General features: G+C 57.1%; 4 protein-coding genes across 4 annotated transcripts in view; all 4 read left to right on the top strand.

The window, feature by feature from the left end:
* The window catches only part of VOLCADRAFT_91908 (uncharacterized protein), a gene marked incomplete at both ends in the record, with an annotated part of 17,419 nt that extends 16,078 nt beyond the window's left edge, over positions 1–1,341 (top strand). Inside the window, 2 exons of the mRNA XM_002951386.1 lie at positions 460–504; positions 1,147–1,341. Coding sequence (XP_002951432.1) covers positions 460–504; positions 1,147–1,341 — 240 coding nt within the window. The remainder of the gene's footprint in view (positions 1–459; positions 505–1,146) is intronic.
* A 2,055-nt stretch (positions 1,342–3,396) lies between these two features.
* Positions 3,397–7,825, top strand: VOLCADRAFT_91907 (uncharacterized protein; the record flags this gene model as incomplete). Its single annotated transcript, XM_002951385.1, has 5 exons — positions 3,397–3,410; positions 5,132–5,165; positions 5,594–5,746; positions 6,046–6,351; positions 6,890–7,825. 5 exons carry the CDS (start codon positions 3,397–3,399, stop codon positions 7,823–7,825), a joined length of 1,443 nt encoding a protein of 480 aa, XP_002951431.1.
* Positions 7,826–8,995: 1,170 nt separating this feature from the next.
* On the top strand, positions 8,996–12,764 carry VOLCADRAFT_91906 (uncharacterized protein; the record flags this gene model as incomplete). Its single annotated transcript, XM_002951384.1, has 6 exons — positions 8,996–9,035; positions 9,524–9,945; positions 10,760–10,935; positions 11,223–11,263; positions 11,370–11,539; positions 11,838–12,764. 6 exons carry the CDS (start codon positions 8,996–8,998, stop codon positions 12,762–12,764), a joined length of 1,776 nt encoding a protein of 591 aa, XP_002951430.1.
* A 1,847-nt stretch (positions 12,765–14,611) lies between these two features.
* VOLCADRAFT_91905 (uncharacterized protein) lies at positions 14,612–21,949 on the top strand (the record flags this gene model as incomplete). The annotated part of the gene is made up of 13 exons (XM_002951383.1): positions 14,612–14,782; positions 14,862–14,986; positions 15,250–15,391; positions 15,998–16,094; positions 16,597–16,826; positions 17,047–17,238; positions 17,643–17,663; positions 17,791–17,833; positions 17,886–17,936; positions 18,485–18,648; positions 19,626–19,730; positions 20,156–20,338; positions 20,840–21,949. 13 exons carry the CDS (start codon positions 14,612–14,614, stop codon positions 21,947–21,949), a joined length of 2,634 nt encoding a protein of 877 aa, XP_002951429.1.
* Positions 21,950–23,734: the final 1,785 nt, after the last annotated feature.

Here is a 23,734-nt window from a genome sequence, read left to right as displayed (position 1 = left end):
CCCTGATGGTGGCGACCACCCCCTGTACTTAGCTGCTCGCTATGAAAGCAGGTAAGAAAGCAAGTGCGCAGTACACCTCCTCACGGAACGGACAACATGGAGGTCTCGCCTTGGATTTGTACCATCCTTAGTGCAATCTGAGTCGCGGGATGGTGAAGTGAGGAAGCCAATATATATTTACACAGGTGTATGTATGTATGTATATCGGTACTGAACGGCAGGACTGCTGCTTTGAGGCCATCCCAGCTAGGCCGGCCCAGACAGACCGTAAAAATCACAGTTCGTGGCGGCTCCGGCTTGAAGGGTTCCGTTCGATGGCAACACATCCTCCCCCTCCCTCGTGTTGCATTAAAACACATGCATGCTTACACACATATATACAATACACAATTACATACATACATACATACGAATTCCTCCTCTTACCGCAGCGGTATGTGTTACGCCTCGTGCGTGCAGGAGGTGGGCCTTGCTGGGGACGAAGAGGAGGAGGACATGGAGGAGGTGCGGTGGCCTGCCGGGGAAATGCGAGCGTATGGATGGTCGATAGCATCGTCAGCCGCAGACGCACATATAAATCATATAAAATATGTATATATACATGTATGTGTGTAATAGTAGAATAAAAATTGTATATACATACACACATTCCAAAGGTCAGGCCCTATTGGTAAGGCACACACTGATGCCCCCGGAGGTTCCGAAATCGAGACCTGTAAGGGTCAAAACCCTAGTTGATCGACGGTGGTGACCTGGGATAAAGTTAACGTGCGAGCTTACCGCTGTCGACCCGGCAGATTCCGTTGGATGCCGGTGGTGGGTGCTGAACCTGAGCAATTCACTGAGAAGTTGACTAGGGTGACTAGATGAGGGTGCCCCGAAATACCGGGGAAGGCAGGGTCTGCCGGGTCGCGGCCACAGGGTGAAGATATGACCCCCCTGTCCCACACATCACGCATTCCGAAGTCAAGGATTACTTGGCATGGTGACACCAAGGGGGCCGCACTTCTGCAAAACCCGCATCTCCATCTCCATTTTCCCCCCATTTTTGGAGTTTTTTTTGCATTTTCTGTTTTGCATTTTTTATAACCCAAAGTAGCCAAAAGAGTATTCTACAACGCACATCGCGTGACACACATCGCGTAGGAGCACCTCGATGATGCAGACAACATCGACGACGAGGAGGAGGACGACATCCTCACAGCAGGCACCGGCACTGACAACATGATGCAACAGCCATCGGCGTCGCAGCGGACAGGAAGCGAAGGCGGAGGCGGAGGCGGGGACGGAGGTCACCGTTATCGAGTCGCCTTCAGCCTGGATGACGACAGCTTCGAATAACGTTAATTAGCGCCGCCGCAAAACCTGACCAGACAGCTGCGATGTGACATTGCTGGCGCCTTCCAGGACGCGGGCCGCGTCGGGTTGAGCCTGCCTAGCTGCTGCTGCTTGCATACTTCTTGGCAGAATGTTGACTGATTCCTCCCTTCCATTTGCTGCCACCTCCCTGCCTGACTTCTGAGGACTTTGTCTCACGGCGTTCCCGTAGGGTAGCGCAGGGTGGGGTCCGGTCGGGGTGGGGAAGATGTCGATGCGGCGCGTTGGGTTTTGCTATAGCAGGGCGGGCAGGTCTGTATCGTGCCGACAGCAGCAGTAGCAGTAGCAACAGTAGCAGCAGCAGCTGCGGCAGCAGCAGCTACCGCTATGTGTTTTGGATGGTAGGGTGGGGGGGAATGTTAGGAGTGGGGGGGTGGATGGTGCACGTGGAAGTGGAAGGGGGGAGCCCCGGGGTGCGAGGGGCGCGGCTCTGGGGGCTGTCGTCGTCGTCGGCATGGGCTGCTGCAGCCGGATGGGTCACGTCGCCGCCGCGGCGGCATTCTCCCTAGGTGCGCTGTTGAGCGGCGAAAGCGGTTAGGGCCCGTGGTGGCGACCTCTTGCATGGATGTGCGGAAATGATGACGGGACAGCAGGATCCAGACAGGATCCATACAGGATCCAGATAGGATCCAGATAGGATCCAGATAGGATCCAACAGAAGGCGGACGACGGGACATGGGACCTCAATGGGCGAGGGATTCACAACAAGCACTACAAGTTATGACCGAGGCCGGGTGGGGTGAGAGTGGGTCAAGCGGGTCCGATGGATGCGCGATAGGAAAAGTCGGCGGGTTGTTGGATTTGAACTGAGGACCGAGGCCGGGTACCGGGTAGCAGTGGCGTCCACGACCTGACTGTTACAAAACTGTTTATTAAGTAGGATTATTGGTTGCGATTGGTTAGGATTTGAGCGCAACCTTTTCCTAGGGCAGTACTGTAAAAAACGACTTCGGGTGTGAGGGACTAGAGTGCGGAGCGGGGGTCCGCCGCGGCGCAGGCGACGATTTGCATTTCCGAGTCGGTTCGTTGGAGGGAACGTTACGCCTTTTCCTTTTGGTGACCTGGGAGACAGAAAAAAAAGGGAAAAGACAAAACACGTGCCGGGGTGGCTCCTGTGCGTGGGAGGGCCAGGGGCCAAGAGAGGGTTAGAGGGTGCCGGGAGGAGCAGGCCAGGCTGCCAGGTTCGCTTGGACGCAGTGCGCTGGGCTCGAGGATTGCGGCGTGGTTTTTGTTATGTGGGGCTCATGTGCTACGGATGTGGGAATGAAATATTGGGCTTGGAGTTGGAGTTTGCGGGTGACTATTACAAGTTCCTGGGTTGGAGGAGAGCATGGATCTAGTCGGCTGCTTTTGTTGAGTGGTGTGTGTATGGAGGCCCGTGCGGCGTGTGTGGGATTGGATTGGGGTTCGGTCCTGTCCTGTCCTGTCCCTCGGCTGGCCTCCCTGGCTGGCCTGCCTATGCGTGGGTGGCTTTGTGCTTCTGGGTGGGCGAAAAATGTGGAGTTGGGAAAAAAAGTGGATAAAGATGTTTCAAGCAGGGAGCCTTCTGGGAGGGGAAGCAAGCGGAGGGACATAACCATGACGTAAGGCGACGACGGCGACGAGGATGCCCATCCTCGCAGGTACCCAAGGTTGTGTATTCCGGTGCATGTGCTGCATGCGCGTTGCGTGGTACTGTTGGCCATTACTACCGGGACTACGCAACCGCTTTAGAGGCGGCATTTCGGTGTCTGAAGAGTAGCTGCGGGGACTACCATCTATCTATCGATTTGGTGAGCGCCAAAGCAACGGCGCCGCAGCAGCAACGGCGCGACACCAACCTACCCCTCCCACTCAAAATTGCCTACAGAACTGAAACCGTTGGGGAGTTCAGAGCCTGAAACGATCACCCATGGAATGGATAGAGGATACCAAGGACTATTTATGATGTCATCGGTTTGTCGTGTTTTCAGTTTACACTCGCGGGTTTCTTCTGAAGTTGTTAATAGGAATGCACGAGTGCACATACATACATACAAAATGACGGACATCCGGTGCGGGGGGACGCATGTTTGCTGCTGACCAGTACGGCCGGTACGACAGGTAAGATTATCATGTCCTAAGAAAACGTCATCTGACCTTTCTTTTGGACAGCTGTAACGGTTTATGAAATTTATTTACAGTATTAGCACAATGCGTCAATATGCCCATCCTGTACATACTTCGTACAGCATGTACAAAAGGCAGGGATGTTGTAAGCAGGATACGCGGCCAGCATTGCAGCTGATGCTTATGCCGCCGCTGCTGTCGCCTGTTTCCGAGCACAGCTGCCGCTGTACTGTACTGGTGGCCATGTGCCGCGGTAGCAGCAGCAGTAGCAGCAGCAGTAATAGTAACAGCAGCAGCAGCAGTCAGCAGCAGCAGCAGAAGTAGCAAAAGCAGCAGCTGGCCCAGAATTGTTCGGTTCCATGCTGGGAATTTGGCGGAGGAAAGTCGCATCAGGAAAAAATGTCTGCGGCGCGGGACGGGGACCAGGCCATGTGTGTAACATCCGGCAAGGCCAAAAGGAGAGGGAGGCTGCACGTCCTCTGTGATCCCGATTGATATTAGTGCCAGACAAGACGACGATGGAAAGTCGAAGGAACATTGCAGTGACGTGGTAGAGGAGTGGTGCGCGAGGCAGGGCTTCAAGGACTCCGGCTGAATATTGCACCTTGGTTAGAGGGACAGCGAGGGCGCGAAGCCACTGAAGGTGTCAAGATCACGCCAGGCATCTTCGAATAGCTGGAGCTGACGCCAGAACGCATTTAGCCACGCCATCAAGTCATGCAGTTCATGACATTACAAAGAACCGGCACCTTGAACGGCGGAAGATCAAAAAGCGGATTTTCGTTAGCCGTTTGCTTCCTAGAAAAATATGTTCGGGAATCCAGCAGTTGTATCGTTGTTGGCTGACTAAGGTGAAGGGACGTAGTCAGAACTCAGGAGTCAGTGCTAGGCATATAGTCATCTTATGTTAAGGTTACTCTCCTTAACATTAAGTTGTGCTATATTAAGTGCATGACATAGAACTGCAGACTGATGAGGTAGGATTAGTAAACAGGTGCAAGGCGCAAATGAGTTCATGCAATGATCTGCAAATGATATTCTTTCGGGAAAGAATTTACATATCAATCATGACTCGACGGTCAGGGTCATTTTATTGTAATGCGTGCAGTCGTGTCAGTGGCCATCAGTGCCTCGAAGCCAGTACTGTTCATTTGCAACAAAGTATCGGAATCACGAATCATCGTATTGTCTGAGGAAATACCTGTAACAATAACAAAAAACATACGCAGCTTCTTTGCTTTTTATAAAACCGGAACAATTGTGCCACCTTAACATCAATTAGCGGACTGAAAATATAACATTTAACTTTAAAATCCTCTTGCGCTGGCGTGTTAGGCGTGCTTGGCGGTATGGGGGCTGGGCCTGGCCTCGCTCGGATCCCGTCCCTGTCAGCGCTGTGCTTACTTCTCTGTGCAGCTGCAGCTCAAAAAGGCCCTCTACTAACCTATCCTCAGTTCAGCTTCCTGAAATCTACAGCTCAGGAATCGACAACAGATCGCATCCCGCAAATCAGGTCCTTTCCGGACCTAAGCCCTCCGCGCCCACCACCACCACGGATTCCCCGTCCGCCTAGCCCCCGGCCGCCTCGTCCGTCACCACGACCCCCTCCACGGACCCCGCCCGCCCCTCCACCTCCTCTCCCCCCTCTGCCACCACTCCCTCCCAGCCCGCCACCTCCATACCCCCCAGAAGAACTTGTGGTGAGAGGAGACGCCACTGCAGCGCCCGTCAGCACGCTGTTTGAGGTTTTCATCAGCTGTAGAGGATACATCCATTTTATGTAATGTGCTTGACTCCCATCCCCCTATGTCGCGAAAGGGTTCGTGTCTGTCTGATCCCGAGTTACACTCTTCCCCTGTGTACTGAAGGGGCCCTCTGGTCCGCGTGTCTGTCTGTACCTATATCACTGTCTTCTGGCACCACCTGCACACCGATATGCTGTCCAGATGCGTTTCCGCTCTGTAAGGGGCTTCTTCGCTTGATAGCAACAAACAGCGCGATACCTCGTTTTCAGACATGTACCAACAGGTGGTAGGAAGTGGCGGCATCAAGTCGTACACTCCTCCTCCTCCTCCTCGTCATCCCGATACACTTACTCCCCCGGGGCCGCCGCCCCCGACCCCCGCAGGTGACTTCCCCGCCGTTCCCCTGCGCCTGGGTGACTGTGCCCGGAACGGACTTCCGCACCCGGCGCTTCCTGTTTCCACCCCCCCTGGACCCGCAGCTGCTCGCCGCCACCGACCCCACCGCCGCCCCTCTGAGCTTCGGATACACCGTCGAGGTGAGGACGCCGCGAAAGGGCTTTGGTTACGTTGTTAGTTCTGCTGCAGTGGAGCCTCCTGAGGTGTTGTGAAGCCTCCTAACTGCGGATGATGTAATTTCGACGGCAGCTCACGACAGTTTTGTAGGTGTATTTATTATTTTTATTTTCATTTGTTACAGAGTGGGAGGCTTCTGGGCCGCTTGGACACATGGTCGTGGGTGCCGTACAACCCGTACCTGCAACCCCACCTCCGATACCTGTCGTGCCGTTAGCCTCCAATCCCCCTCGGCCCGCGCTGTGCGCTGCTCCGGCCCCAGGTCACAGACGGGGCTGCGGGCGCGACAACGACACGCCCCGTCGTCATCTGTTCCTCCCCCGAGCCGTGCACCAGACCACTTGAAGCCGAGTCGGCTGCCGAGGACGAGGGCGAGGAGAACGAGGGCGAGGAGAACGAGGAGGAGGTGGCGCGTGCTGGCGCCGCCGTGCTCAACATGGTGGCACTCAACGACCGCGCGGCCTTTGCAAGCACCAACAGCAGGGTGCAGCTGCCGAGTACGAACTACCCCGAGGGCGTGTTCGTACTTGCCAGCTCGGACGGCAGCGGTCAGAGGTACACCGTTGAGGTGTGTAAATCGGGATCGGTGGTTAGTGGCCATTGATGTTTGGTGGCGGTCAGCAGCTGAGGGAGGTGGGGGGGCTTCTTAGACTCGAAGAAGTGAGGAGGGGAGGTGTACAGTACCGTACAGTGCGGACGCAGCATGCTTGTATCTGTCAAGCAATGGCGTCTGGTACGGTCAAATGCATGTTTGATTCCTCCGATTCCATTTTTGCAACCGGCAACAGACTGGTATTTCTTCGTCGCCCACCCCGCAATGAATGCAGCACGATGAATGTGTATATGGTAAATTGTGGTCCGGCTGTGTTTTTTTTTTAATTTTGTCGCATCGTCCTTCGGCGCATGCGGCCATGTGCGTGCCATTATATTATTTTATGCTATGGTTAGTGGATCAGTGGTTAGTGGTTCACAACGCGGGGTCCACATAAACATGAAATCACTTTTTGTTATGGGTCTCAGCAGTTATCCGCCAACCGACAACCACCAACCGCCAACCGCAAAGCAATGTCATGGCTCGCCACTCGCTACCATGCCCCGCTGCGAAGGTGTGCACCGTCGCTTCCCCGCCGGCGGCCGTCGCGTGCGCGGAGTCCTTCGGGGTTCTGTCCGTACTGCGCCCGGCGGACGCATGGCCCTCAGAAGCTGACAACCTTAAAAATGTGACGTATTCCGCCACCCACTGGTCATCTAAAGCCGCCCAGCGCGCCGCCGCGGCGTCCGACTCGCCCGCTGCCGTACTTACTTCGACATGTGCGCCGCCGCCGGGGATCGACTTTCGACGGAAAGTTGTATTTTCGTGGGGTTGGGACTTCGACGGCTTACCTCCCTCCCTGGCGCCGACCGGCTTCGTGGCCGTGTACCGCCGCTACCCGTTCGACCACATGGCACCCGGCAGCTACGGCCTCCAGTTCGCGAAACACGACAATGTACGGCTGGCGGTCATTGTGAGGTTCACGGATGCGAACCCCGATGTCGCTGGGACGCCGGCGGCGGTGCGGGAGGTGGTGGCGGCGGCCGAGAACGCCAGCTTGTCCATACCCGGCGGCAGGGTCAGCGACATCACGTTTGTGTACTTCGTCCCACCGCTGAAGCTGCTGAGCAACATCACCAAGATGAGCGCCTCCGTCACCATGACCTGGCGGCCGTCGCCGCCGTCGCCGCCGCCGTCACCGCCGTCGCCACCATCGCCACCGCCTGCACCACCACCGCCCTCTCCAACACCGCCATCCCCCTCCCCGCCACCGCCCCCCTCGCCGCCGCCGAGACCACCCCAGCCCCCGTCACCGCCCCCGTCGCCGCCGTCACCGCCGTCGCCGCCACCATCCCGGCTGCCGTCGCTGCCGCAATCACATTGCGTTCGAGTGAATCAGCAGTCCGCCCCACAACAACTTCTTGGGTCCTCTGCAACGCTGAGGGGCGTTTCCAGAAGTCTTGTTGCGCTGCTGGCTGCGGCTTTTGGTACCCTAATGCTGTTAGCTTAGACCCTGAGTTGAAAATTACAGGGCACGCTGCAGTTCTGGCGTCTCTCGCGCTCGCTTTCTTGCTTCTTTTTCTCTTTTTCCTTACCTTCCTCTCCTTTATGGTTCTTACAGATGGCTCATCTAAGGCATTTACAGTGCGATCAGGGTTATTCTGCACAAATCACATGTTATTATTACGCACGCATATTTCGCCTTGACGATGTGGAGCAATGCAATAATGAGGTAGAAACGTGAAAACTGTGGGCCTTGGAGGCGTTGGTTGGTTGGTTCGGACGGGCATTAGGCAATGCTTTTCGAGGATGGGCTGGGATTGCGGGGGAAGTGCGTAATAATGCGGTACGGCTGTTCGGATCACGTGACATCTCTTGCCGTGCCGACCTGGCCTCCCATATGATTTCCCTTTCCCTGACACCGACTGTTGAAATCTGATGGATGTCTACCAGATAACTGCTCGGTGATTTAGGTGGCAGATAGAAGCAAAGGACGAAATGCCTCCTGTAAGCAATCAATGATATCACGCATAGCACGTCGAGGAAATAATGACATGCATCCGGATATCCAGTTTCCCAAAATTTTATTATTTCCAAGTATACGGGGCCGAGCAGGAGAAGGTTAAGCATCGGCTAAGCAACGGCTCTCACAAGGGAATTGCTCGTCTGCCTATGGCCATGTCGGCCGGGCCCTTCGTTACACTCTGGAGGTTATATTGAGATTCGGTACTAGTAGGCTTGGAGCCATGTGCCGCATCATAGCTTCCAAACCGGCCCGAGGCACCCGCAGCAAAGAAGTGAAGTCATGGACAGCTCCGCTGCCCTTTCGAAAATTATCAAAGATTAACTGATCTTCGTGACTTTCCGTAAAGCTTGCCCCATTAATAAGGGCGGCACAAGCAAGGGATGCGCAGATTCTGAGGCATGTACGTGATTCTGAGGCATTAGTAAAGTGATGCTCTTTGGTTTAGGACCGAATCGGTGCGTTTCCTAGGGACCCATCTGCGATATCAGGACTGAGAATAGACATGAGTCCTGGCTTCCGTGCCGCGTACGCCTTGTCCGCCGTTGTACCACGTTGCACGCCTTGATCTGCAAACGATCTGAACCTGGAACGAAATTTAGAAGACATGTGTTAGCATAGCACGTGCAGCATGACAATTTTTACGATCTTTAGTACATGGCATGGCAATTGATTATCCGAAGAGTCACTTGCACCGGTGCGTCTTGTCACTGCCGTTCCGTTGATGTCAGTTGCCTGTCACATCTCGACGAGACGGGCTCTTCACCTAACAAGCAGCTGCATGGTCATGTGTACAACTTAAGCACTATGGACAACAAAGTTACGGAACACTGTCATCGTTCCTTGTTAACCAAGTTATCAGCTGCAGAAAGCCGGCCTTGCGGCTTCTCGGCTCAGCTAAAAATGCTCTCACTTTATCTGTTTCTAAAAATTCCATAGATTGGGCTTAAACCCAGATCATCCACATGCTCCACAGCATGATAGCTTGTCGAATATGCCTCACAGCGATCATCGCGCTGATGGCGCGTTGCCATCCGTTTCCCACTGCCGCAGCCGCAAAGGAACTGCGAGCTACAACCATTGTAGATCTGGACTCATTTATTGCCCTGGACGGACGCAGCCTTCTCGCATCAGATGTTCTGCCAGACCTGTTCCCCCCTACTGACATTCCTTCGTCTCCCTCAGCCCCACCAAAACGCCGAAAAAGCTCGCCGCCTCCGCCTTTGCCTCCATTCCAGCCACCACCTAGCTCGCCATCATTTCCGGCAATCCCTGCGAAAAAGCGAAAGACACCGCCTCCTCCTCCGCCTCCTCCGCCGCCTGCTCCGTCACCACCTCCGCCTCCGGCTCCGGCTCCACCTGGCATACCTTTCTCGCCTACAACCCCTTTAAGAAAGCGAAAGGCACCGCCTCCGCCTCCGCCTGAAACCCCCGCGTCATCTCCACCCCCGGCGCTGAAGAAGCGGAAGACACCGCCGCCACCTGCACCTGCTCGGCCGCCACCTCACATTCCTCCGTCACTGCCCGTTTGGCCCCTTCGCCCGCCGTCCCCACGGCCGCCCCGGTCACCCAGACCGCCACCGCCGTTTCCGCCTTCAGAGCTCTCGGTGAGATACACTGCCGCCATCTGGGGTCTGAGTTTACATGGGTTCACATCAGATTGCATGAGAGCAGCGTGAAGGTCACTGAAGGTGTTCTTTTGAAGTCATGTAGTATGTAAGGTCGTGTAGGAAGCGCGTCAGCTTGGGTTTCCAAAGTACCGCAGCCAGGGCCGTACACAGCCAGGGCCGTACATAGCAAGGGCCGTCCGCAGCCAGGGTTGTACGCAGCCAGGGCTGTACGCAGCCAGGGCCGTACATAGCAAGGGCCGTCCGCAGCCAGGGTTGTACGCAGCCAGGGCTGTACGCAGCCAGGGCCGTACACAGCCAGGGCCGTACACAGCCAGGGCCGTCCGCAGCCAGGGCCGTACACAGCCAGGGCCGTACACAGCCAGGGCCGTCCGCAGCCAGGGCCGTACACAGCCAGGGCCAACGATGCGGAAAGGCAGGGGAAGGAAAGGGGAGGGAAGGGAAGCGACATGCACCATGTACAGCTATGTATGTGTCAGCGCGCGCTGAGGGGGACTTTTGCAGCCATTCGTTGTTCCACCGCGTCATCAGGCTACCGGGCCGCTATGGTGGGGTGGGAAGGTGTTTCCTCTCCCCTCGTTTCGGCACTTTCTGCAATTTTGACCGATGGACCCGCGGCACTATTGGTTCAGCCTCGCCCGCGTATTTAAAGATCCTTTCCACCATATGGTGGGATGCTTCTTTTTGGGTTTTCTGGTCTGCTTATCTGCCCACGTTTCGTCGCCTGTCTGTATGTCTGTCTGTCTGTTATGTGTCAACCTACACGGCTTGCGGCCGCCCCCGACCCCCGCAGGTGACTTCCCCGCCGTTCCCCTGCGCCTGGGTGACTGTGCCCGGAACGGACTTCCGCACCCGGCGCTTCCTGTTTCCACCCCCCCTGGACCCGCAGCTGCTCGCCGCCGCCGACCCCACCGCCGCCGCCGCCGCCCCCCTGAGCTTCGGATACACCGTCGAGGTAGGTACGGCAAGGTACGACAAACTTGCGACGTTCTGTAAAACTTACAGATGTCCTTATGTAAAACTTACAGATGTCCCTGATGTCATCATCAATAAGGGAAATAGAAACTTACAGTTCTGGCACAGCATAGGATTTGCAAGGATCTATTTCCCTTGCAATTCCTGCTTGTTCCCTCCAGCTTGTTTCACTCTGCACGTCCGCAACTGCACCGGCGAGCTCTCAACCAATTAAACTCCCTGGAGAGAACTCGACACCCTGCAGTCCTCCATATTGTCAATTTGTCTTCTGCTTCTTCCAGCTGGCGGCCTGCGGACCCCTGCGAACTGCGCTTGGCCGCAGGTCAGTGGCGCGCCGCCACCACAGGCACCACTAGTGGCCATCTGCACATCTCCCGCCGAGCCCTGCAACAGACCGCCGCAGGACACGCACCCCGGGCCGCCTGCAGCCCCCCCCGGACGAATTACAGCCTCCACAACTACAGCTCCACCCGGTACCCAGCAGTCCTTCTGGTCCGGAAGGCGCCGATGGCACCTGCAGAGCGGGGACTATCCGGACGGCGTGTTCGTGACCACCACCGCCAGCGTAACGGGAGCCGGGAAAAGCTACTCTATTGAGGTACGACAACTGTACGGCAACTGTACAGCAATCTTGAAAAACGACGATCAAGACGCATTGCATGAACTTAGGGTGAACCCTCTCCTTCTTGTTGTCTTGTTGTTTTGTTGTTTTTGTCCTTTGTTGTTTCCATGTTTCCGTTGTGGTGTTGTGAGGGGTACTGCTGTACTGCTGTAGGTTGCTGAAGGTTGGGGATGAGAATGGTTGACCTAACATACACAGCCCTTTGCCTGCCCAGCTCGCGGCTCTCCTCCTCCCAATCTTGCGGCCTTCCTCACACAAATGATGCTGCTTCCAGGTTTGTACGGTTCTCACCCTGGAGCCGGCGGCCTGCACCGATTTGTACGGCGTCATTTCCGTACTGCGTCCCGCAGATGCATGGCCTTCCGAAGCCGACCTGTATTTGTACGAGTATGGTGCAGTGAACTCCTCCATGCGCTGGTCCGCGGATAGTGTACAGCGCGCCGCCGCGGCGTCCGACTCGCCCGCTGCCGTACTTACTTCGACATGTGCGCCGCCGCCGGGTATCGACTTTCGACGGAAAGTTGTATTTTCTTGGGGTTGGGACTTCGACGGCTTACCTCCCTCCCTGGCGCCGACCGGCTTCGTGGCCGTGTACCGCCGCTACCCGTTCGACCACATGGCGCCCGGCAGCTACGGCCTCCAGTTCGCGAAACACGACAATGTACGGCTGGCGGTCATTGTGAGGTTCACGGATGCGAACCCCGATGTCGCTGGGACGCCGGCGGCGGTGCGGGAGGTGGTGGCGGCGGCCGAGAATGCCAGCTTGTCCATACCCGGCGGCAGGGTCAGCGACATCACGTTTGTGTTCAGAGTGCCTCCGCTAAGCCAGCTAAGCCATGTCGCACAAATGAGCGCGGCTGTGAAGTTATCCTGGCGTCTCGCGCCGCCGTCGCCGCCTCCGGCGCCCCCGCCCCCATCGCCATCGCCGCCACGCCCGCCGACACCGCCGTCGCCGTCGCCGCCGCCACGGCCGCCGAGGCCGCCGAGGCCTCCGTCGCGCCCACCTGCACCTCCTGAACCGCCGGCGCCCCCGCCAGCGCCGCCACCCATGCCTCCGGAGCCGCCATGCCTCGACACAAACGAACAATTTAGTTTTCAACCCGCAGCGGGGTCGGCTGATTCTGTGGGTAGTTTGTCCAATGGATTGACTGTGCTCATAGCTGCCTTTCTGGGATATGCCTTTCTCTTGATTGCCGTATGATAGTTTGAAGGATGCATACCTTTGTGATTATATATTGTTATTATTAAGCATGTATTTTTTATATTTACCGAAATGGGAACAGAGCGCTTTGTTTCAGGTAGTCCGAATTTACCAGTAGCGTGCACGAGCAATGACTGTGAAAATGGATTGTACTTACTCAAGTCATAGTCGTAATCGTGAACCTTGTCAAACGTAGATATGTTACGACGTTTAGCTTTGTGTAATCATGCAATCGTATGTATATGGAGATCGTGCATAAGCGTTGTTATGATAAAGGCGGTACATGGTCATTTGCAACAGGTGTGGGTGAGCAGGGCGCGCATCTCTTGCCAGGTTGGCGTTCTTAAGTTGTTTCTATTTGAGAAGGTCCTCATGGACTCAGTTGATCTCACTTTTTTCCGAGTCACAGCAAAAGCCAACTACAGCTTTTGTACTGTTTAAGTTAGGACCGGACATCGTCAACCGCTGACAATAGCTGAACACCCAGAAAAATGGCACTGACACCAAAAACCCGGGACAGTTGAAGATTATCTCGTAAACCATGTTTCTGCGAACTTTCGCATTTGTGCATTATCGCGATTTCGGTAAAAGCGTCCTTTTCACCCGCCATCCATGGGGCGCTCGGACATTGCCACCAAAGTACAGAAATTCTCTGCATGCTTCAAAAGTTTGACAATTTATGCTGCAGCGATATTTTTTAGGAATGGGGATTAGGATTTTGGGAAAAGCCTGGCGACGTGGAAACCATCGCGCACAGCGAGCGTCTATCATCGCCCAATTCGCGTTTTGCGAGCATTTATTATCGAGCTTCGCAAATGGAATGCACAGACGATAAACGCTTCCTGCAGGAATTCATGGCTTGATGACAGTGATCACCTGAAAATTAGACGCAGATGGGATGTATGCTCGTGCATCGACACCCAACGTACCCTTGCCGCGATTCCTTGCAGCAATAATATCGCCCGAATTCGGCTCGCAAGCCTCTGGCATGCTGCTGCGTGTCCCTGAGTCCCGGCTTTCTTATCAGTTCCTACCTGGTCCAAAGCTTGACGCATGTGCATGAATGGCTGGCCGTTTCCCCGAAGCAACTTAATCAAGTGGTGGTACGCTGGACCCAAGTCGTGTTAGGTAGACATAAGACAGGTGCTAGTGGGCTCTCAACGTTAAAACGAAGTCATTGGGGTACCGGAATGATACGAATGCAGTCGAATTGGTGCATCACAAACTACTCAATTACCCCCAACCTCAAGACTTGGATACTGAGCCGCACTGAAGCTCCTAAGCTGAGTGAACAGGGGTTGATTATCTTATAGGCAGCCATGAACCGCTTGCACAGCTTGGTGAGGCTTGGATTACGCTGGGTTGTGCAGGAATGCGCGCGCCGCGTCGGTTCGTCCGCAAAGACCAGCGGCGACCAAGAGGGAGTGAGTACCCGTAAATTTTGTGAAAGAGTACGTTTTTTCCCCCACAGGTACCATGAAGTCAGATAGTCATACAACCATGTAACAAACGAGCAAGTAAAGTTGTAACTCTGTACTTCCCCCGTATCCATATGCAAACCTTACCACCTCGTGGCCGTCAGTTCCTGCATAATAGCTTGTGATAATATATTATGCACGTTATATAATCCTGGCCGCATGATTTCAGACTTCCGATGACCGTATCAAATTTTCTGGTAGAAACAAGTTACCGTCTGCCCATCATGCATAACAGCATCGTGATACTTAAATTTTCTTATCCTTATGTACGGAGTTAATAGGAAGGAATACGTTGGGGGTACCTAAGGTTGGCCTCGTTTTCAATCGTGAACAATATGAGCCGCTCGTATGCAATAGTTGGATAGAATAATGCGAATCCTGAATTGCTGCTTTCGGCCACTGCGCACGGAGCCTGGCCTTGACGGGAACAACTCTTCCGAATGCGATGCCCATGAGTTGGAGAAGGAGGTATCTGTTGCGCAAAGAAACAATTTCTCAAGTGAAAAGTCCAGGTATAAGGATGAAGCCTTGCATCAACAGGTGAGTTTCTAGATCACTGCGTACCCTGTATTTGCTCTCACGCGTTCCGGGCAAACGCTGCAACGCCTTGCCCCGGCAGGTATCGCTAGCACATGCGCAGCGCGTTATATCTGCAATTGCGGGGGCATGTGAGGAGGCGTGGCTCTGCCGTATCGACGCGGCCTTGGCCGTCGTGCAGGAGCACTTCGACGCCGAAAGCGTCAGGTGGGCAGGCAAGCCCGACAACCCAACCGCGCTGCCACAGCACCTCCCAGCCGCAATGTCATTCCCTCAGCCATCCGCGTGCAGCATAGCATATCCGCAAACCGGCCTTCGCCGGCCCCCCTTGAATGCCAACCGGATTCACATGGGCCGAGTTCACTATCTCTACTTTCCCACCTTCCGCCTTCCCTGCCTCCTCGCGCTACCCGCGTCCCTTACGCCCTTCCCTCCACCCATACACACACACGGCCCGATCTGGGTCGCAGTCTCCATGCGGTGTACGACGGTGGGCTGTCGTTCGCCACGTTGTCCGCTTGCGGCATTGGCGCAGAGGATCTCCCTCGAGGGTTGCCGTACAGCCTAACCCAGGATCTCACCAGCAGCGTGGCGGTGTTGCTGGCAAACCAGGTACGTGCGTGAACGTGTGTGTGTGTGTATGTATGTATGCATGTATGTATGTAATGGTCGTCGGTGGCGCGTGTATGTCCCGTACCTACTGCCTACCACCAAAATGCGGCACCCCTCCGAGCGCCGCATCCATCTTTACGACCTCCGCTCGACGACCCTCCTCGTCCCTGCCTGTCTGCCCGCTTTGCCTGCCCCTGCTGTGTATCCGCCCGCCTTATGTGTAACCCATCGCCCTCCCTTTCACCGCCCTCCCACTGCGCCCTGCCGGCGTCCACTTCCCTCCACCCGGCTGCTTGCCTGGGTGGGTCCGCTGGCCCGACCCAACTGACCCACGGGTCACAACTTGGTAATTTTCTCATTGGGGTCCGTCGTGGTCAACTTGTGGATCGCGCTGCGGCTCTCGTCACGATATGGCTGATGCACGCACACACACACACACACACACACACGCACACACACACACGCACACACATACATACATAGACGCGATCCTGCGGCTCGTCCGCCGCATCCGCCGCCACCATCATCCGTGCGTCCACTCCTCCCGCCAGCCCCTCCGCCGCTGCCCTGCCCGGCACCCTGGACTGCCTGCCGTCTGACTGGCAGCGTCTGAATGACCGGCACGGGTTGCGGCACTTCATTTCGGCCCCCCTGCTCGGCGGGGACCTGGTGGTGGGGGCACTGACGTTGGCGTCCAGGCGAGGTGAGATGAGATGAGAGCTGCAGTCCGTGGACCACGCGGTGAAATGGTGGAAGGCGGAAGGAGATGAGAGGGGATTGCTGCAGTGGACCCCGATTGGGTTGAGTGCAGGACGACACCTCCCCCGCGATGATGAGATGGGGCGGGGCGGGGTCGAACTGACGATGTCAAAGCCGCAGACTGCTGGGTGGGGTTAGGGAAATGTGTGCAGACAAATACTACATGTATGCAGGTATATATATAATGGCTGGGGCGTGGGTAGTAGTGGAGTTTAATACCTTACGGGGTGTTTTGAAAACTGAGGGTTGTGTGCGTGTGTCTGTCTGTCTGTCTGCCTGTCTGTCTGCCTACATGGTCTTTTGTTTGTCTGTTCGTGTTTTTTCAGTCGGCTGTGTTTTCCAGCTACGTCCCATCCCACCCCACGTACATTGGTCCCCGTGTTCACATCTTCCCTCCCTCCCCCCTCCCCACATGCACACATACATACATACACGAGCACGGCCAGGTTCTCTGCCCCCCCCTAGTTGGCAATCCGGTACACTGGCGCTGGTGGCCGCAACCCTGTGCCTGCTGCTGCAACAACGGCAGCTGTCCATAGCCACAAGCATCATGACGGAAATACATCTGTCAAGGAATATTGATGAGCTTGTACGGGCTGTACGGCGCGGCGTGTACGACATGGTGGTGGCGACGACGCACCTGCCGCCGGTGCTACGACTGGCGCTCATCCGGACGGTACGACAAAGCGCTTGGGAGAAGGGACCAGCATTGGGATTTTTTTGGATTAATAGAGCAGCAAATACACCTTCCTTGTCGAGAGATGCGTTCATGTACGGTGGGAATGGAATGGATGGGGATACCATTCGATACATACATACATACATACATACATACATACATACATACATACATACATACATACATACATACATACATACATATGTGCCCTGTACAGGATGGCTCCGCGGCGGCTGTGTTTGAGGAGCAGCCGCAACGGCGTAGCAGCTTCACTCGGCTGTCGGTTTGCTCCGAAGCCGCCGCTCCCGCCGCCCCTGCCGGCGTGCCCGAGATGCTGCTGCCCGGCACTTCCCGTCGCTCGATTGACGTGGCCGCTGGCCGCATCAGCGCCAATCAGCTGCTGGGCCAGGTGCGGGGGTTAACGACTAACTGCCACCTGCAGGGCGCCGTACGTATGCGAATACGGCCGTACGTATACGACTACGACTCCAACTCTCCCTCCCCCCATACACACCGCTTCCGGGCTACCCCCATACACGGCTCCACTCATCAGTGGTTCGTGTTATCCCTCCCCCCTTACACACCACCGCACTTCCCTGCACCGCACCGCACCGCCAACACACGCACACACACACACATACACACACATACAAGTTCAAAACGCAGACACATAAATAAACAAAAACACATGCACCTGCATGCCCCAAATAGCGATGCGGGAGCGGCTTTCATGGTTCCCAAACCCGACCTACGCCCCACACACCGGCCCGCCCTCCTCCTTCCTCCTCTTCCCTCCCCCTTCCCCCCTGGCAGCAGCAGCTTCACTCGTTCGTGGTTCGTCTTTCCCCCCCCCCCCCACACACACACATACACCTCACGCACCACCACACACACCACACTGACACATCACCACCCGGAACTGAGCCACACATCCCTCACATCCCTCACACCTCCCCCGCAGCTCACACGTGACCGGCTGACCGGCAACAACCCCCAGCTGGGGGGTGAGCCCCAGGCGTCGCCTCCCCACGTGGTTCGTGCGGCCGTCACACCCAGCGAGTCTACGTGTGGAGGTAAGAGCTGCGGGGCCGTGGGGGATCAGTAGAGGTGTGTAGGGTTATTGGGGCCCCCAATTCGGGGTTTTCTTTACAGGCGGTCAGGTCAGGCCCGGAGTCTCTCCAGCTGGCTGAGAATCTCTCAATCCTTTGTTGCCGCTGGGCCGCTGGGCGGCTGGAGGTCTCCTCTGGAGCAGCTTGTCATCGCTTGTATGCGCCGGGTGTTGTCCACTTGCTGTTCCTTTTCCTTTACAACGCGCGTGAAGCATTTCTGTGCCCAAAGAGCCCGCCGCCGCCGCAGCAGCAGCAGCAGCAGCAGCAGCAGCAGCCGCCACGGCCTCGTCTCTCTCATCTGTAGGAAGTGAAGCTCTTCCGAAGGATGACGTGTCAGGACTTGGCGCTGTCAAACCAACCCGATTAAGCACCACCACAACCACCACAACAACAACCTCAACAGCAACCGTAACCCCAACCCCAACCCCAACGGGCAGTTTGCCCGGTTGGGCGTCGGCAGTCGCTCTGTTGCCTTTCTTGCGTGTGATGTCCACGTTCCCTCCCCTTACGTTCCCTCCCCACCTCCCCCACTGAAACGTACGGCAGGTCGGCCCAGATCCTTCATGCTGCCGGCGGATGCAGCGCCGGCGGCGGCCGCAGCGCCGGCGGCCGGAGTGGCCTCTGATCAGTCTCTGGATCGCGGCTGGGTACCTGGGGCTTCACAGGAGCGGCTTACGGTTCCGGCGGCGGCGGCGGCGGCGGCAGCGGCGGTGGAGGCGGCGGCGGCGGCGGGCTGTGGTATTGGGACTGGGTGTGGCGTTGCCTCGCTTGCCACGACCAATATCCCACGGACCTCGGGGGTTGGGCCTGTGCCAACAACGACACCAACAACCACGGCGGCAATGGCGGCGGTGGCGGCAGCGGTGGCGGCGGTTCCAGCAGGCGCAACCGGCAGCGCGAATGCGGCAATGCAAAACAGCTGTCATGCCCTCAAGGACGGGGCAGCATGCAGCAACAACAACAACAACAACAACAGCAATACCCATAACAACAACATAAACAACAATAATGTACATAATAATAACAACAACAGCAACAACAGCACCCAAATTAATTGCAATAAGGCGAGTTGCCTGTGTGTGTGCGTATGTGTGTGAAGGTTACAAGTATCTCACCGGGCCTGACACTGGCCATGGCTGCTGCTCAACGGAAAGACCGCCTAAGAGCTCTCTCTCCCGCGGACGGGAAAGGGGCGCGAGGGGGGCCTCTGCCCCCCCCCTTCCTAAGCACCCGTGAGCCGCAGATCCGCTAGCTCCGCTCTCCTCCCCCCGGAGGGGGGGATGAAGAGGAGGCGTCGCACGCGCGCACACTCCCACGAGCCAAGAGGCTCCGTCACGTGTGTGTGTATGTGTGTCTGTCTTTGTATGTGTGTGTATGTCTATGTTCTGTCTTTGTGTATATCTGTGTGTGTGTCTGTTTGTGTATTTGGATGTGTTGTAAATGATCTGAGCCGCGAAATGATGAGGATAGGTTGTACGAGAGTAATTTGACTGAGTGCCACCGAGATTGGAATCTCAATTCCGATCCAGGTTCTCCTTCCGATCTCTCTCTCTCCCTCCCCCCCTTCCCGCCGTGGCTTCCCCACACTGTTCACTGGTTCTCTGACCTTTTCCCCTTCCCCGGCCCTAAATAACCCTGGTCCTACGCCTGGTTGCGGTTGTGGTGCTGGTTGTGGTGTTGGGTTCAGAGCGGTGCCCGGGGACACAGCCTATCCTTGAGTAACACGCTGTTGGGGGAAGCCCTCCAGAAGGACTGCGGGCTGTGGATCTCCGACTGCACCTTGTACCTGCAGGTGGGCCGGAGGGGCCGGGGGGGGGGAAGACGAAGAACCACGTGAACGAGTGGTTCGGGAGGAGGGGGAGGAGGAGGAGGAGGGAGAAACGAACGAGTTAAGCTGCTGCCAAAGAAAGAGTGCACAAGCAAGAAGCAGAACTGACCAGTAGGCGGTTTTTAGAAGGAGGCGATCTAACGGGGTGGGGGGAGAGGATCATGTGTGGGGGTGGGGAGCTGCTAGAGGTAGAGCTGGCGCTAGCTAGAGTTAGCTGCGGGGTGGTGTCTGTGTGGGGCCCGTGGGTGTCTGTGTGGGGCCCGTGGGTGTCTGTGTGCGCACGTGTACGTGCGATATTTGCATGTTATGAGAGAAGATTATCGTGGACATGTGCGCCCATCACGCGCGCGCGCGTGTGTGTGTGTGTGTGTGTTTTGCGCGGTCCGCAGGAGGCCCGGACGTTTCCCCGCGATATCGTTTTCTCCCGGGGAAGCCGCGCGGTGCACTCCATCGCTGTCTGCAGCGGCCGCCACAACGGCCTGCCTCTGCTGGGGGCGTACTGCGTGTACGGTGCCGTACTACCGCGGCAGCTGCTGCGCGCTGTCACATTGGAAGTGGAGCAGTTGCTCAAGGTATGACAGTAGTCCCCAACTCCCAACCACAGCCCTCCTGCTGTTGCCATGCCGCGGCTCTGCCACCACTACAACTACACTACCACTACACCACCACTACACTACCACTACACCACCACTACACTACCACTACACCACCACTACACCACCACTACACTACCCCTGCACTACCCCTGCACTACCACTACACTACCACTACCCTGTCGGCCGTCGTTAACTTCAGTTCCCCCGCGGCTATAGTGCAGGCACGGGTGGCGCACTGGCGCACTGGCAGCGATGCCCCGATTCACTTAGCGCTATGCACATTCACATTGTAGACATGAAATGAAGTAAGAGCGATGTCCCCAGCGATGTCCCTGTCAGTCAGTTAGTAACCCGGCCCAGCTGCTGTCCCCCTCCGTGCACGCCCGTCTGTGTTCCGCTGCCCTGGTGGACGAGTGGGTGTACCTCCATGAGGAGCTGCTCAACCCAGCGCGAGTCGACCCCCTCCTCCGTCGCCAGAACCGCCTCTCCGCCTCCATGGCCCCCGAGGTCTCCGTCGCGCTGGGAGTCGAAGGATCGCCCATCCGGGCACCCGGCTCGCCGCGGTCGCAACTGGCCCAGCAGCTGGCAGGCGGTGGCGGCGGGCCGCCGCCGCCGCCGCAACCTGTGCAGCTGCTGCCAATGCCGGTGTCCGTGGCGACGACGGGGATGAGAGCGAACGAGCAGCTGTACGAGCGGTGCACGTCGGTCATGGGCGTGCCGCGGACGATGGCTGCTGCTGCCGCCGCCGCCGCTGGCGCCGCCGACGGCGTGCCGCTGCCGTCCAGCATGTTGTTGTCGACGGCGACGCGGTTTAGCGACGCGACGGAAGGGGAGTCGGCGTCGGCGGGCCCAGCGCAAGACCAAGCCGTTGACTCCGTGCCAGCTCTGACGCCGGGACAGGGATTCGCGCCGGGGCTGGCCCCGCCTGCGCGGGCGGCAGGCGGCCCCCGGCCCGCAATCCTGACCTCCCTCCGCGCCATGGGCTTAATGGCCAAGTCCTCTTCCGGAACCTCCTGTGATGTCTTCTTACCCCCCAGCCTAGTTGACGGCGTGATGCAGTCAGCGACGGCAGCGACACCCGCGCCGCTGCATGCCGGCACCGTCACTCCCATACGACCCTGCTCAACTGGCAGCCCAGGTGCCCCCAGCGCCTTTGTGTTCGTGTCGTCGCTGCTGGGCTCGCCGGCAGGGGAGATGACGGGGACGGCGACGGCGACGGCGACGGCAGTGACGTTGTCGTGCCAAGACTCGTCCATACACAACACGGCAGTGGCGCTCAGAACGCAGGGCAGCGGCGTCGCAGCTGGCGGTGGCAGCTTATGTCGTACAACAGGCAGCATGATGCGTACGATGCTAGCGGCGCCGTCGTTCACGGTGGAGAGTGTACGGAGCTCCCTGGGAGGGGGGCTGCGACGGGCGCCGCTGGTTTCGGGGCTGCATGAGCGGCTGGCGGCGGCGCAGGCGTCGCGGCTTGTGCACGGCAGTGCGATTGAGCACCAGGAGGAGTTGGCGGCGATAGAAGTCCTCGAGAAGGCAAGCAGAGTGTGCGGGGAGCGCGGGGCCGTGTGGGCCTTCATGAAGCTGTAGGGAAGGCTTCTAGGACGGCATGGACTCGCGTACAGAGAGACTGTATGTATGTGTGTGTATATATATGTATATGTATATACATATATATACACAATATATGCATATACATATATATATATGTTTTTGTGTATATATGTTACACATATATATTTGTGTGTGTGTGTCGGATACGTACTGCTGTTTCCCAGCAATACCCACCCTTTCCCCAACACACACATGCATACACACATACACACATTCTACCATCGGCTTGCAGATTGGGGAAGGCGGGTACGGGGAGGTCTATCGTGGGCAGTACGACGGTACGGAAGTTGCAATCAAGATTGTGTACGAGCCTCATGGCACCGCATCGGGGTCGATGCCCCGACATGCCAAGGCCAATCTTCAGCAGCTACAGCTACAGGTGGGGTTTTGCCACTGCTGCTGCTGCTATTGCTGCTACCTACTACTACTACTACTACTACTGCTGCTGTTACTGTTGCTACTATTGTTGATGCTGCTACTTTTGTTGGGGCGTTCGCTCATGTTACAGCTTCCTTTCAACTGCTCCTGCTCCTAGCTATATTGCTGCTGCTCCTGGTCCTGCTGTTGCTGCTGCTCCTGGTCCTGCCGTTGCTGCTGCTCCTGCTACTGCTGTTGCTGCTGCTCCTGCTACTGCTGTTGCTGCTGCTCCTGCTCCTGCCGTTGCTGCTGCTCCTGCGACTGCTGTTGCTGCTGCTCCTGCTACTGCTGTTGCTGCTGCTCCTGCTCCTGCCGTTGCTGCTGCTCCTGCTACTGCTGTTGCTGCTGCTCCTGCTCCTGCTGTTGCTGCTGCTCCTGCTCCTGCCGTTGCTGCTGCTCCTGCTACTGCTGTTGCTGCTGCTCCTGCGACTGCTGTTGCTGCTGCTCCTGCTACTGCTGTTGCTGCTGCTCCTGCTCCTGCCGTTGCTGCTGCTCCTGCTACTGCTGTTGCTGCTGCTCCTGCTACTGCCGTTGCTGCTGCTCCTGCTACTGCTGTTGCTGCTGCTCCTGCTCCTGCTGTTGCTGCTGCTCCTGCTACTGCCGTTGCTGCTGCTCCTGCTCCTGCTGCTGCTCCTGCTACTGCTGTTGCTGCTGCTCCTGCTCCTGCTGTTGCTGCTGCTCCTGCGCCCTGCCGTTGCTGCTGTTACTGCTACTGCTGTTGCTGCTGCTCCTGCTACTGCCGTTGCTGCTGCTCCTGGTCCTGCCGTTGCTGCTGCTCCTGCGACTGCTGTTGCTGCTGCTCCTGCTACTGCTGTTGCTGCTGCTCCTGCTACTGCTGTTGCTGCTGCTCCTGCTGTTGCTGCTGCTCCTGCTCCTGCTGTTGCTGCTGCTCCTACTGCTGCTGCTGCTGCTCCTGCTGTTGCTGCTGCTCCTGCTACTGCTGTTGCTGCTGCTCCTGCTCCTGCTGTTGCTGCTGCTCCTGCTCCTGCTGTTGCTGCTGCTCCTGCTCCTGCTGTTGCTGCTGCTCCTGCTCCTGCTGTTGCTGCTGCTCCTGCTCCTGCTGTTGCTGCTGCTCCTGCTACTGCCGTTGCTGCTGCTCCTGCTCCTGCTGTTGCTGCTGCTCCTGCTCCTGCTGTTGCTGCTGCTCCTGCTCCTGCTGTTGCTGCTGCTCCTGCTCCTGCTGTTGCTGCTGCTCCTGGTCCTGCTGTTGCTGCTGCTCCTGCTACTGCCGTTGCTGCTGCTCCTGCTACTGCTGTTGCTGCTGCTCCTGCTCCTGCTGTTGCTGCTGCTCCTGCTCCTGCCGTTGCTGCTGCTCCTGCTACTGCTGTTGCTGCTGCTCCTGCG

The sequence above is a fragment of the Volvox carteri genome (genome assembly GCF_000143455.1).
Source record: "Volvox carteri f. nagariensis unplaced genomic scaffold VOLCAscaffold_23, whole genome shotgun sequence".
In the NCBI taxonomy this organism is placed as follows: Eukaryota; Viridiplantae; Chlorophyta; class Chlorophyceae; order Chlamydomonadales; family Volvocaceae; genus Volvox; species Volvox carteri.
This window is presented reverse-complemented; position numbering and strand designations above follow the sequence as displayed.